The sequence below is a fragment of the Ambystoma mexicanum genome, chromosome 8, assembly GCF_040938575.1.
Source record: "Ambystoma mexicanum isolate Mex_15411 chromosome 8, UKY_AmexF1_1, whole genome shotgun sequence".
Classification (NCBI taxonomy): domain Eukaryota; kingdom Metazoa; phylum Chordata; class Amphibia; order Caudata; family Ambystomatidae; genus Ambystoma; species Ambystoma mexicanum.
The window spans coordinates 743,600,553-743,615,384 of NC_090929.1; the positions used below are offsets into that span (position 1 = coordinate 743,600,553).

General features: G+C 44.4%; 1 protein-coding gene across 7 annotated transcripts in view; it reads left to right on the plus strand.

Moving 5' to 3' along the window:
• Positions 1-14,832, plus strand: part of LOC138472418 (uncharacterized) — a 1,989,442-nt gene that overhangs the window by 1,574,946 nt on the left and 399,664 nt on the right. For all 7 annotated transcript variants that reach the window (XM_069610563.1, XM_069610565.1, XM_069610562.1 and 4 more), the window contains one exon: positions 3,530-3,658. In XM_069610563.1, coding sequence (XP_069466664.1) covers positions 3,530-3,658 — 129 coding nt within the window. The remainder of the gene's footprint in view (positions 1-3,529; positions 3,659-14,832) is intronic.

Here is a 14,832-nt window from a genome sequence, read left to right on the forward strand (position 1 = left end):
GCCAGCAAGCTTGCTTATCTGGCCTTTTGCTCTGTTGTCTGGCTCTGAGGCGCCTAGATAACAATCAATCATTTTACAGCATATTTGCTTATGTGACATTATTGGGTTTCCAATGAATGGGACTAGGCCAGTAATTTGGCTTTGCCAAGAGGGGACAGAAACCCACTCAGCCTCGGTTGGCAGGCATACAAGGGAGGAATCTATTACCAGCCATACCCCTGAGGTGGATGGTTGCAGCAGAGAGGTCCTGCATTTCCTGTCCCCGAACCTTGTGCCAAAATGTTTCTGTGCAGACAGCTGTATACTCAGGCAATGCCTCGTCAATTTGCTTGCTAGTCTTCTCTTATCTTTTGTAAAGATATCATGTCTGAACCAGAAGACCAGAGAGCCAAGCAGGACGCACATCGAGAATGCGAGAGAGGCGTCCAGGAGTGAAACAGCCGACTATGTGTCAGACGCACAGCAGCAAGCCATGGCGGGGAGAGAGAGAACCTTCTCTGATGCGTGACTGTGCCGCAGACCACGTAGAGCTACCCAACAAAGTACACCAGCCCATACAACAACCCAAAGGCCCTGTAGACCACCATGCACCAAAAGGGGAGAGGGAACCACTTTCCTCGGACAGACTTATTGGGAGAACACAGGGAAGCAGGTCCTTGAACGTGGACATGAACAATGGTCGGCTAGGACCACCATCTTTGGTATGCTGCAAACCTGTGCAGAGAAAATGGGCATGGAGTAGTCCACTACTTATGACATTTCATCTCACACATACTGTGGGTGGGGAGGAATGGGGCACACTCGTCAGGGAGAATGAGCCTATACTGGCAGACACAGAGAGATGTAAACAGGGAACAGGGAGTGTGGATTTTTCTGATTAAATCAGTGGCGGAGTTAGAGGATTACCAAGAGAACAGCAGGAGGAAGAAAGGAGCAGCAGAGCGGGGCGAAGTGTTGAAGAGCATGTGAAGTATTGGCAAAGGAGTGAAAGTGGTTCTGCAATATGAGTGTGCATGGTTGTGTGGTGTGTGAATTGACAAGTTAATGTAAGTAGTGATTGAGAAATGAATGTTACTGAGTGAAAAGAGTGGTGAAGGGAGGAGTAGTGGTTTGGAGAAAGAAGTGATTTGGAGGTAGTAGTATTGTGTGTAGGGAGGAGTCGTGATGTCGAGGGAGGAGGATTGGTTTGGAGGGAGGAGTAGTGTGGATGAGGGAGTAGAGCACAGAAGAAACTGGTAGTAGTAGTGGAAGAGGATTAATATCAAAGGGTGGATGCAAGACCTAGGAAGAGTGAGGAAATAGAAAGAAAGAAGAGTGCTGGAAGGAGTGGGGTGAACAAAACTAGAGGAAATGGCAGTATAGTAGTAAAGGGAGAGGTGAGAGTGAGCATGTTAGACAAAGCCTGATAAACCAGGATATTTGTAAGGCACCATCCCAAGTCCGATTAGATCACAAACAAACGGATAGAGTAGGAAGAGTTAAGAAGTCCCTGATGGAGTTTAGCTAGCCGGCATTTAGGTAATCATCTCTAGCACAAGCCTGCTTTTAGATACTCAGGGTCCAAGTTGGTAGCACTAACGTGGGCGTCACGGAAGCTTGGGTTAGGGAGGAGGGCCATAACAAGACAAAAAAGAGCGAGACGGCCCCTGACCCCACAAAGATGAAAATAAAAACCCTTGAACCATATCTCCGACTTGGATTGATTATTGTGCCATCAGTGACACAATGTGGCAATAAGCTCAGAGACAGCGGGCCATTACCGCCAAAGGTAATGCCCCTGGGGGCCCACAGTTACAGTTAATGGCCCGCCGTCAAGGGGCTTATTGCCATCAGTACCCCGGGCCATTAGACCGGGGTGCTAAGGTTTATTTTTTTTTTCTGGCTGAGAGACGCTTTGTGTTTTGAGCCGTAAAAAAAAATTTACAAAACGTTTTTAAAAATGCCCACCACGGACAGAAAACGCAGTCCATTTTCTCTTTTTGTGGCGGCCATGCTAAACAAAGAAAATGCCCACCATGGAAGGGAGAAGGAACTATGTGTAGTCCCTTCTCCCTTTCCATGGCGGCCATTGAAGCAAGTATAAAAAAATAGTAAACAAAAAAAATGCCTGCTATGGAACAGGGAGAAGGGTCTACGCTTAGTCCCTTCTCCCTTTCTACGGTGGCCATTCCGAAACGAAAATGCCATCGAGATGGGAGCGAGCTGCATGCCGTTGCGTGATCAGGATTACCATCAGGTAAGGCTCGGAATCCATAATAGACAAAAAATCAGGATGACGAGATCTGACAGAAAACAGAACACTTCTGTGTGTGTGTATTTATTTTGCATCAACACAGGAAGTTACAGGTGACTAGACAATTTATTTTACAGTTCTTTCGATAAGCACGAAAGGTAAGTGAAATATAAACGGACAAGGTTGGTGATGGATAGTAGTAACACATATAGGTGTCGGCCTCAGAACTGTTGAGGTCAAAACTTCAATCAGATGCACATTTCCCACAGATGGAGGGGGTATAACAACCCTAGAAAGCAGGGAAAAGTGTGCCTCAAACTTAAATCCACAGATACAACGGACAGCACCGCCCCAGGTGGCTCTCCTGACGAAGGCCAGCACAAAGACAGGCGCTAACCAAGCCCCCCTTTTTTGGCCGAAACACACCCTGTGTCGATCCTTGTGACACAACTCCACCCCCCTTGTGTATGTTATATGTAAATATTGTTGTGTGCACTATGTGTAAGCTATGCCTTGGACCCATACAAGTTTGAGGCGCACTTTTCCCTGCTTTCTAGGGTTGTTATACCCCCTCCATCTGTGGGAAATGTGCATCTGATTGAAGTTTTGACCTCAACAGTTCTGAGGCCGACACCTATATGTGTTACTACTATCCATCACCAACCTTGTCCGTTTATATTTCACTTACCTTTCGTGCTTATCGAAAGAACTGTAAAATAAATTGTCTAGTCACCTGAAACTTCCTGTGTTGATGCAAAATAAATACACACACACAGAAGTGTTCTGTTTTCTGTCGGATCTCGTCATCCTGATTTTTTGTCTATTATACATATACCCACCTGGGTAAATCAGGACCCCGCCAGGTGCCCTACAATATGTAGGCTCGGAATCCAGCCAACCACAGGTAAATGTTTTTTGTTTTTTTTACGCGCTGGTTGCTAATGCAGGTTAACAAAGCCTATAGTGTATATTGATTCAGGTGTTTTCAGTTTTCATCAGTATCATTTTCAATCTGGTTGATAGTTATTTAGTTGTTCATTTTCATCAGCAATGTGTAATTGTCTGGCAGTTGACCAGAACGAAAATACTTGTTAGCAGCTAGGCTGAAAAATATGTCTTAATTTCTGTTGAGCTCATGGAATATGATTGTTAATTTCTCTCATGCCTAAACCATTTAGATTAAACATAGTTAATTTCCTTCTTGAAGTGTTGAAAACGCACACATTAATTAATTGTCTTTTTTGGCTTAATAAGAGAGAACATCTCAAATGTTTACATATTATGTGTTTCTTTCAGAAAGGGTGCGTGCACGAGGCGGTATCTTTAAGGATGAATGTTCGGACAAGGCTGTCATTACAATCTTTAAATCATGAAAATCTCGTAAAAGTTGCGACAATCACCAAAAGCAGTCTTGCAACACAGCTGGTAAGTGTAAAGTTAGACTAATGTGGGCAAGTTTTTGTGTAAACTGATCTCCTTATTTGCTCTTGCTGTGTATGTTTGCCAAATTCACTTTTCAAGAATGCTGGCACATTCGGGGTGTGTGCCAGTGTCTCAATACCTATTCCACCCATCTACCCCAGTACATGTATTGGCATTTGTTTATGTGGATGTGTGAGTTTTTTTTTTAAATACATTTTGTTTGTTGTTTAATATTCATTGTTCTTTAATATTTTTATGAGATTTGTTGTGATTCTGAAATACAGTGATTACATGTCTGCTATTTTGTTGAAAACAGAAGGAAAGGGTGGAAGAAAGTGGAAGCATCCTGTCTACACCCGACACATAAAGATGAGCATTTGTACACTTTCAATGAGGAACACCAAAGCACAATCCACAATCGCAATGAGGAGCATTCCACATGGTGAGAATCACACTAGACTAGTCATTGAGGAGCACCCCCTACACGAGGCAATCCCCATTCCGGCATGTAACCGCGAATGTAAAGGTGAGCACTGCCAGAACCTGGCTGAAAACCAACTTTTCTTACACTTGTTGAGCCGCATCCTCACATGCTCACTCAAGGACACCTCTTCATATTTACTGCACAAAATTGCATATAAACTCCTTGGGAACAATACCTAAAACACAGAACGATAGCACATACTCACCACCAATGTCCCACTAAGCTATGCGCATGTGCGCTTGCCAGCTTCCCTCTGGGTGCTGCTCAGAAGAGATTTCGTAGCGCACACAGACAATTCCCTCCTTCTCAATAATTAACAAAGCACAAACAACAGCAGTTACATGACACTTGCTTTATCTCTTTATAACAATCAACAGCAGTTACATGACACTTGCTTTATCTCTTTATAACAATCAACAGCAGTTACATGACACTTGCTTTATCTCTTTATAACAATCAACAGCAGTTACATGACACTTGCTTCATCTCTTTATAACAATCAACAGCAGTTACATGACACTTGCTTTATCTCTTTATAAATCTAACTTACTCTAACTAGTCTAAATATTTGGGTCTAGTCTGTTTACATTAACACACTATGCAAGAGTAACTTTAACAACCTTAAACCCCAAAAACAGAGAATACTCTCAAGAGGTTAAAAATGAATATGAAAATCTGGATACATGAACAGAAGATCTAACTGAGAAATGCCTGCAAGCATTAATCAAATAACCTCCCCTCGCAACCCATGACTCCTTCCCTTGCTTTTTATACTTTATGATAAATGTTTAGCCCAGGCCACGTTTAGCTATGACTGGACAACCTTGAATCCGCCTACCTTTGCTCTGCAAAAGGATTGCACTCTTGTACCCAAGTTCACTTGTTTTATGTTTATTGTAATATGAATCATGTTCAAGCTCCAGAAATACTGTTAGCCATGGTTTGAGGCAGTACCCTTTAGTGAAGGCATTATAAAATTCAAATATTAATTTACACTCTAAGGATTTTGAGTAGGCAATTGTTATGCTCTGCCACTACTACTTTAGCATTGCTAACTTTAGCCTATAAGTGGAGAACAACATTGCAATATCATTTATATGGCCTGGAAAGGCTCTTCAGACAGCTACAATGCTTTCACATAATCTGCATCCTTTCCAGGTTTTCCAAGTCCAATTTGCTATAGACATTAATATGTGATATGGTAACTATCTGCTTACAATTCTTTTTTCACTGAGCACTGGTATAATCCAACCCAGCAGTATTAGGGTGGTAGATGTTAGAAACAGTCTTGCATACACTGTAAAATACTTTTGTGTATGCAGAGTCATGGGAGTGAAGACCAAATCAGCAACTTTAAAAAAACAAGTCAGATGGTATGACAGTACAGTACAGTGAATTAAATGTGTTTTCTCCCATGAAAGGAAAGGCAACTCTAGTAACAGCCAAGGAAATTGCACTTTATTTTATTCTTTGCTCAGCTTCTGAAGGCTTTTCAATATAACCTCTTGTTCTTTGTGGAGTGTATCTAGCATCCCAAGCCATCTTGTTTGATATGGTATGATATGACATTTATAAAGCGCATATACACAAGTGTTTCAAGGCGCGACAAGGCAAGGGAGGGGAAACAAAGGGAGGACAAAGACAACAATCTTAATAGGCCTAGTGACATTGAGATCGTGCAAATGCAGGGAAGAGGGGGGGGGAGGTGCCAGGGGAAGGGGAGCAAGGGCAAGTGCAGGACACAGAATCAAAAACAAGTACTGTGGCTAGCAGGTGGTAGTGCAAGGGTTAAGTGCAGACAACAAGTATCTCATAAGTGCAGGTAAAGGGACAGTAGGGTTGCAGATACAAATCCAAGTGCAAGGGTTGCCAGAAGGCAGTGCAGGTGTGCAACTGGGGGGTTGGGACCTGGGCCCGAAGTTCAGAGGGTAGCCAGGTGACCAGTGCAGTATCAGACAGCAGGGAAGAGGAAGAGAGAAGGCAGAAGCAAATAGGAAAGTCTTGAGATGCTTCCGGAACCGGAGATGGTTTTGCTCAAGTTTCCGAGAGGCAGGTAGGCTGTTCCAGAGGGAGGCGTCAACCGAAGAGTGAAATCCACCCCCAACTCATTGCTTGGAGAAGCACCTGACCCTCAAGGAGTGGAGGTGGAGGAGCAAAGAGCTCGAGTAGGAAGATATTTCTGAAGAGAGAGTTGGAAGTATTGAGGTCCCAGGCCCCAGAAGGCCTTGTGGACAATGCGAAGGGTTTTGAACTTGATCCTTGTAGCCACTGGGAGCCAATGGAGAGATTTCAGGGCTGGAGAGATACGATCCCTGGGTTTGAGGCCAAGGACAAGTCTTGCAGACCTGTTCTGGATGAGTTGTAGAGGACACAGAGTAGAGGCAGGCAGATTTAAAAATAGGCTGTTGCATTAGTCAAGCCTAGAGAGAACCAGAGTTCTGGAGACAGAGAGCTTCTGGGGGAAGGAGAGGAAAGGAGGAATACCTCCGAGGAGGTGCAGTTGGTAGTTTGACTTCTTAGAGATTTCAGAGATGTGAGGAAGAAGGAGAATGTGGGGTCGAAGATGACCCCGAGGTTCTTAGCCTCACAGGTGGAAGCAAGAAGGTGGCCATGGGAGGCTGGCCAGAGAATGGCAGGAAAAGAAGGTGCTGGTGTGCCAATGAGGAGGATCTCCGTCTTACTGACATTCAGGCGGAGATCACTGGCGGCACACCACTTCTGGATTGCAGACAGATATTCCGGGATGAGAGAAGGAGAAGAGGCAGCAGAGGGGAGCCTGAAAGCAAGTTGAGTGTCATTCGCATAGCACTGAAAGTTGGAGCAGAGAGCAGCAATGTGGTGGGCGAGAGGTGCCAGGTATTGGTTGAACAACCAGGGAGAGAGGTTAGACCCCTGGGGAACACCACAGGTAGAGAGAGAAATAGAGGAGAGGAAGGACCAAAATGAACCGGGGAGGGTCGGTCTCGGAGGAAAGAAGTCAGCCAGGCCAGAGCCTGATCAGTGATACCCAGGTTATCACAGAGCCAGTTGAGCAGGATGGCATAGTTGACCATGTCAAAAGCAGAAGAGCGATCAAGTAAGATGAGGACAGAGAGGAGATTAGCATCAAGGTTAGAGAGCAGTTCTTCTGGGAAGAACCTGTTTTGACGAGGCTTTTATAGATCAGACTTGTGTAGAAACCTCGTCAGGGGTGAAGAGAGGAAAGGCAGAGAAGGGAGTGGGGGCCACAGGGGAGGCTGGAGGACGAGGAGAAAGTGGAGGGGAGAAGCTGTAGAGGACGAGATGGTGGGCAGGATATCTGGGGTTTAGCGATGAAATGAGAAGCCAGGACTGTACAGAAGGCCTGGGAGGGGACAGGAGAGTTAAAGACTGCGGCAGAATCGGCCATCTCCTTGCAGATTTTAAAGAGTTTGGCCGGGTTGTTAGATGCCGCAGAGACGCGGGCTTAGATGTGAGCTCTCTTCTTAGCGAAGACAGAGTCGGTATTGCCTTTGGAGCAGGCGCCAGGCCAGTTTGTCAGAGGATGTACAAGATGCCAACCATTTCCTTGCAGCCACCCAACACTTGCGTTTAAGGGTGACCAGGTCTGAGTCATACTAGGAGTTGCACTTGGCTTTAGGCTTCGTGCGGATCCTCATGACAGGGGCAAGTGCATCAAGAGTGTCAGAGATAGCAGAATGGAGCATGGAAAGGGTTCTGTCAGGGTGTGAGCCAGACAGAGGTGCAGGCAGGGGAGAGAAAGAGGAGGTGAAAGCCTCAACTGACACATGCTTCATGGGTCGATTGACCGAGAAGGTGGGTGGCAGTGTGGAGGTTGGCTGAGAGGAGAGGAAAGAGTGGTCACTCCAGGAGAGAGGAGTGTGAGAGGCTTAGAGAGAGGGAGGTCTGAGGAGATCAGAACATCAAAGTGTGTCCTGCAGAGTGAGACTGGCCAGAGAGAGAGAGAGAAAGAGGGAGAGAGCGAGAGAGAGAGAGAAAGGGAGAGAGAGAGAGAGAGAGAGAGAGAGAGGGATTGCAAAAGAGTCCCGTGGCAGGACAGGAAGCATCCAGGTGGATGATGAAGACTCCAAGGAGGAGGAGATGCGTGGTCGAGGCCAGGACCTGGTGGCCAGTAGATAGTAGCCACTTTGAAAGAGTGGCCAGGAGAGAGAAAGAGCCTACAGAAATGGCATTTGAAGGCGGAGTAGGCCTTCATAGGAATGATGGAGGCAAGAATACACTCCAGGAAGATCAAGACTACACCCACACCGCAACCGTTCGATCTGGGTGCAGAGAGGATCTTGTAGCCATCGGGGAGTAGAGTGTCAAAGCTTGTGACAGAGCTGGCCGTGAACTATGTCTCGATGAGACCAAGGACATTAAGGTCGAGTTCTTCCAGGGGATGGCAGATGTCAGAGCAGTGTTTGACAGCTGAGCGAGAGTTAAGAGTGGTGAGGTGGAGAAGGTTGCCATCCTAGAAAGACTTCCTGGGAGGGGTACAAATCAGAGGTACTCCCTGCAGAAGTGTAGAAGGAGCCCGAGGGTGGGCAGAGGGTTCCATGTAATAATGTCGCCCCAAAAATATCGCCATAGTTTTTTGTGGCAACATTAATGCATGGAACATGCGGGGGACACCCTCGCAACCCCCAATTATTATTATTTTTTTTTTACTTTTTTTTTTGCCCCTATCGCCACATATATGGTCACCCAAATAATATTGCCACAACATTTTCTTGGCAATATTATTTACGGCAACCATATATGTGGCGATATTAAAACCTGATACCGGGCAGAGGAGGTAGGAGGAGAGGGAAAGGTAGCCAAGGAGGAGGAAGAGGGCACCAGAGAAGTGGCGGAGGGGGGGAACACTAATAGCACTGAATTGCAGAAGAGGGACCCCTTGTTACATGACAAGGCAGTCCATCTGTTGTACCTCTGAACATCACTGCTATTAACTTAAAAGTCAATTCTATGTGATTTCCTTCAAAAGGGATCCAATAGATACCTCAGTGAGGCCCTTGTTGAATTTCAGCTAGGCTACGGTGAGGAAGAATTGGCAAAACTATAGCCTGTGTTATGTGTCCTGTCATTTCTGTTTCCATGCAAGGATTATAAGCAGGGTTCTGTTTAAATGTTACTCCCTACATGGAATCCCAATGGTTTTTCATGCTGTATAAAAGTAATTAGCTTTGCTAATACGGATACGTTATGCTTATTAGAACCTGCCCTTTACCCGTAAAGCTACTCTTGAAATCTGGCAGTAATAGTAGAGTTCCTTCCTATGCTCTTTCTCTGCTAGTCACTGATTCGTAAATATCAGTGGCACTTTGTGGGTTTGGGTAGACTCCTTTGTGTTCGTTGTTTCCCATTTTTTGTTGGGCTGATTCTTACTCCTTATTTTGTGTTGGGTGCATTTTCCTGTTTTTGCAGGGTAAAACGAGTGATATGTATGCCTCTAGCCATAAGGCTGGTTTTGAGTAAGTGTTGTCACTGTTCCGTTCCCAGAACAATTTAATGTTTATGGTAAGTAGGGGCACAGGAATTCTGATTGTCATAGTTGTAGTGCAGTTATTTTGATGCAATTATCAACCGGACATACATTTTGAGAGGTATGTTCTTGTGGCCCCTGAACTACATTAACGTGGCACAAAAAGTTTATTTCACAAGTATCATGTCTGATTATTTTACTAGCCAAATCAGTTATGATGAGTGATATATTTTTGGGATATACACATGAGTGTTTTTTTCCAAAGGCATACAATCGTTTCTGTATTGTCTCTGAGCAGTGTCAGCAAATGAATAGCCATAGCTAAACCCATTCATTTGTACTGCATATACGATGGTTCTTTTGCACATACACGCATTTTTCTCGGCATACTGTGGTATGCTGAGAAAAATATGTGTATGCACCAAAAACCCATATGTTATTATAAAAAGAGCTCATCAACCAGACTGCAAGACCTATCTTGAAGTCTGTTTGATGAGGACTCTTTATAATCACATATAAAGTATTTGTTTTTTTACGCTACATCTTTGGGAAAAGTGTTGCAAGATGCAACTTTTCCACTGATTTTTAAAGAATTCCATTGGTTGGGGAAATTCTCTTCCAAACTCTTCAGAAAGGATCACACACTAACAGCGCATGCACTCTAAGTGACTTACCTTGTTATTTGCGCACATGGAAAATAATGTGCGCTCAAAAGCCAACCATTTGCGCTTATAGAGAAAAATAATTAGAGGGAACATTGGCTTGGGGCATGAGAGTAAAACAATAAGTGTCCTTTTACTTGCTACATATTTTCTCTGCTTACAGGGAACTTCAGGCTTTCTTATTTGTTGAGAAGGTCCACTTCAATTATACCACACAGCCTTAATAGAGTAATGGAAATGGCCCAAACTATCAGGAGTGTGCTATGTTGGGCTATTGGAGGGTTGTAAGGTTCATGTTCAACAGGACTGTCACACACTGGAGCACAGTGATTGTCCCCTGAGCCCTGATGGGGTCCCTGGAAGGCACACCAAGTGATCCTCCTCATATCACCCACAGGCCCAACATCCACTGGTTTGTGTGGAAATGGCTAGCTAGTCTACTAATGTATCTTTCGGTATAAGTCATAAAACAATTGCTCCATAATAACATTTTCAAAACATATAAAATAATAAATCATAAAATCAAGTGCACAATATGTAATTACATTACGACAGTACATTCCATTTTCCAATCTCTCTTTCTGCTGTATGCAAGAGTTCAAGCGATCAGTAAACCTTTTAGTTAGCTGTTTGCGTTATACACAATTAAGCTACTCTACATTGACGGAAATTTTAAAGCCTAAGCAAAGTGATAATATAATTCCTACCAGCTATGAGGGATCAGAAATGCAAGACAGGCACCAAGGTATAATTTTCTCAGTGTTTGCCATTTATTACAATAAAAAGGGGTGAGATAATACATATATGAAAAGTTATACAAAGAATATTCAGCTGTCTTAAGTTCAACAAAACAGTGCAAACATTCAAACTTGTCGTTTTTAGAAAGAACTCCTTGTGACCAGGGTTGGGCCCTGGGACAACAACTCCTACTACTACTATTGGTCTCTTCTGTTAGTGGCAATATGAGTTACAGAGTTCTGCAAACTGTCTCAGGAAAAGAGAATTGCACCCTTATTGCCCTTTTCTTTCTTTGTTATAGTCTCTGCGCTGGTGGCAATGTGTGTTACAGGTTTCCTTGCCCGTTGGCAATGTGAGTTACAGGTTCCCCAAGTCGGCGTTTCATAAATGGAGAATTGCGCCCTTTACCTTCTTATTCTACTTGCTTGGCATTCAGAATTAGTCTGATTTTAATAAACATTCCACTTGGAGTACCTCAGGGTTACCTTCTCTTGCAGGCCAACTCACCTGCTCTGTCTGGTGTCTCTGTGTTACTCTCTGCTGCTGCGGCAGACCCTCAGTGGATCGTAATCCGATTGACAGCTCTTCCGTACCTGCCACCACCTGCACAGCATCTCTCTTCAGCCCTGCAGGCCCTGCTGTGTCTCTGCATCCTCCACCACCTCCAGGGAACTGGCGTAGAGTCAGGAGCATGTCTCCCATAAAGATGGACTTCTCTCCCTGCTGCCGAACTGACTCTGCTTCCTGCTGCGTATGCTCTGCAAAACCGCACGCCTTCCCATTTTTGCCTTGACTTCTGCTGGTGTTCATACTCCTGATGCAGCTCCAACTGCTTCAGTATCATTCTCCTGTATTGGAGCTTTCGTGGATTCACATGCTTAGAATATTCCCCGTCGTCAGGCCGTGAACCCTCGGTCTTTTTTTAAAAGCGTTTCCTTTGGAAAACTTTGACGCTTTAGTGTCCTATCGATGTCCTTTTTGGGACGCTTACGCACCACCCAATAGGACGTAGGGCATAAATAGATCCACGGCTTCTCCTCAGATTTCATCCATCTCCAAAGTGTCTGTATCACCTTGTGCTTTCTACACTTTTGTAGGTTGTAGTCATTTCTTTCCCAATGTCGGGGAAAGCGTTGTTTCGCCCGTGTGCTATGTGCGGAATGAAAAAAGGTATATGAAGGGTACAGGCACATGAACTGCCTCTATTGTCTCTACCCTCATCACTCCATGGATACCTGTGACATCTGAAAAAGGTTTCTCGCAGAAAATGTTGAAGTACCGCAATTGGTTTCTGATATTGTGGCTGAACGAAGGGGCCTACCCTCCATCTGAGGTAGGATTGGTGCTCAGTCTAGCATCGGAGAGGCCTTCCCCCGCAGTTCCTTGCCGGTCGGTGTCAGCTGAGCCTCCGGCAAAGAAGTCCCAGCCTACAGAAAAGAGTCGTCCCTCTTCGGGGAAACATCTGAGGAAAGGGGCTCCTTCATCGTCAAAACATGGTCAATCTGACCACTCCCGAAAGCCTGAAAAATCTTCTTCTACTGCCTCGAAAAAAGGACAAAAAGGACTCTTCGAGACGCCCCTCCTCAGGAGACCATCATAGGTCTTCCTCAAGTAGAGAATCGTCGAAGCACCTGTCCAGAGACTCAAACAGTTGTGTCTGCGTCACAACTGCCAGTGCCGTAAACGGGAGTCCCATTGTCGACGGTGTCTGGACATTTCGTCAAAAGACATTTCGTCGAAAGACATTTGGTCGACGGAATTTGGTCGAAAACCAAATGGTCGATTTTTTTTTATTATTTATATATATATTTTTTAGGTTTTAGTTTAGGGAAAAAAAGGTTTTTTTAGAAAAAAAGGCGATTGGGGGGGTCCCCCCCCAAAAAAAAAAGAAAAAGTGAAACCAAATGGTTTCGACCAAATGTCCTGTCGACCATTTTTTTTCGATGAAATGTCTGGTAACCGTCGTCGACGGCTTCACTGCCGGCTGCACTATCGGTCTCTACAGTGGTGTCATCGGCCCCAGTGGTGGCAATCAACGAGGGCCCCGGATTTTCATTGTCGACAGTCGATGTACCAGAGTCTTGGCAGCCTTTGGCGTATGATGCCATTCTACCGGATACCTTACTGCAACAGGAGTCCGCCCTCTCAGTGTCGCCGATGGAGGAGAAATGAGAACCTGTGGTCATCCAACAAATCTCGGCTTACAGTGCGTGGGCCCTTTGACGATGGCGGGAGCGCCAAATGTACCACCTGCGTCTCCTCTGCTGAATCCGCAACACCTATTATCAACGCGGCATGTGTCCCTCCGTGTTCAGTGTCCACGGCTGAGTTGCCGGCTTACTGAACGATGAGCACATAACCTCCTCGTTCCCACCCAGAGGAGGGTGAGCTACAGGACTCTGATTCGGACCAGGTGGTGAAAATCTTTTCCTGGGACATTATTCTATTAAGAAACATCCAGATTTAGTTAATTCCCAAGATTACTCTAAGTTATCAAAGTATAAATCATTAGCTTCTTGAAGGCCTCATTCTCTTGACTCTGATAAGGCCTTTTCAAAACATGTCAACATATTAGATGATTTATCCCCCTTCTCAGTATGTAGTTTAGAATGTGTTTCCTCTTCCATATAATGAGAGAAAAAAAATCAGCTTGGTTGTTTTCCACATAATTGTTACCTTTGTCATTGTTCCATATCTCCCACATAACATCATATACCACTGTACCTTCCCTATCACCCCTATTAATTGTACAAGGATCTGGAGAAGTGTTCAGGAACAATTCTTTTCCACAAGAAATAAGAGGAAATATTTTCAGTCTATTCTCTAGGGATGACATAATGTAGATGGATAAAATAACAGGGTACTCTGTCTTTAATTGTAGCGATATTAGTATTTGGTCCTTCTGTGGGATTACATAATCCTCAACACAGAGACGATTATATAAATTGACCTAAACAGATTTCCTAACAAGGCCAACGGCTTGACTAGGCAGTTTTTGAAAAATCACACCAAGATTAATGCAGGAAGACCAACTATTTCCATAATCTTCGCTCAATGTTCCCATTCCCCTGATGGCAAAAGGGTTGCAGGTTACTTCTTCCCCAGTTATAGAAGTGATAGAGCTTTGGTCTGGTGTTTGAGCATACGACTTGTCAAGGGACGGCATGTGCCCATGCCATTCTTCCTCTGACAGAAACGTATTTGTGGTTAGTGTCTATCACGTTCATGTGGGTTCCCCATTTTGTTTCAGCTGAATCCAATCCCACCATTGACACCATATGTGAGGGATCAGAAATGAGAGACGGACACAAAGGTATAGTTTTCTGAGAGTATGCCATTTATTAATATAAAAAAAGGGGTGAAAAACACCTATCTTTCTCTACCATAACAAGTATTTCCCTACCTAGCAAACTAAAACTAAACAAAGATGACCTAGTTTCCAAAGTGGCTATGACCCTCACACTAATACATACAACAAAAGTATACAATGAATATTTGGCTGTCTTCAGTTCAACAAAACAGTGCAAAAGTTCAAACGTATAGTTTTGAGAAAGTACTCCTTGTGACCAGGGTTGGGCTTCCTTCCCCTGGATCAATTCAGGAATACCCATGGAAAAGTTCTGATTCAACAAAGTTCTGTTCAGTTCAACGCAAAATGTATTTTGCTGAATGGCAACATATGATTAAATTATTAAGGGGAAAGTGTACCCGTTCAATATGGTCGGTACTGTCAAAAGCCAAGGGGGATGTTAGAAAACACACAGTAAACCCTATACAAGGGCAAACTTGGGTAACCTATTTAAAAAATCGAGGGGGGGACCCAATA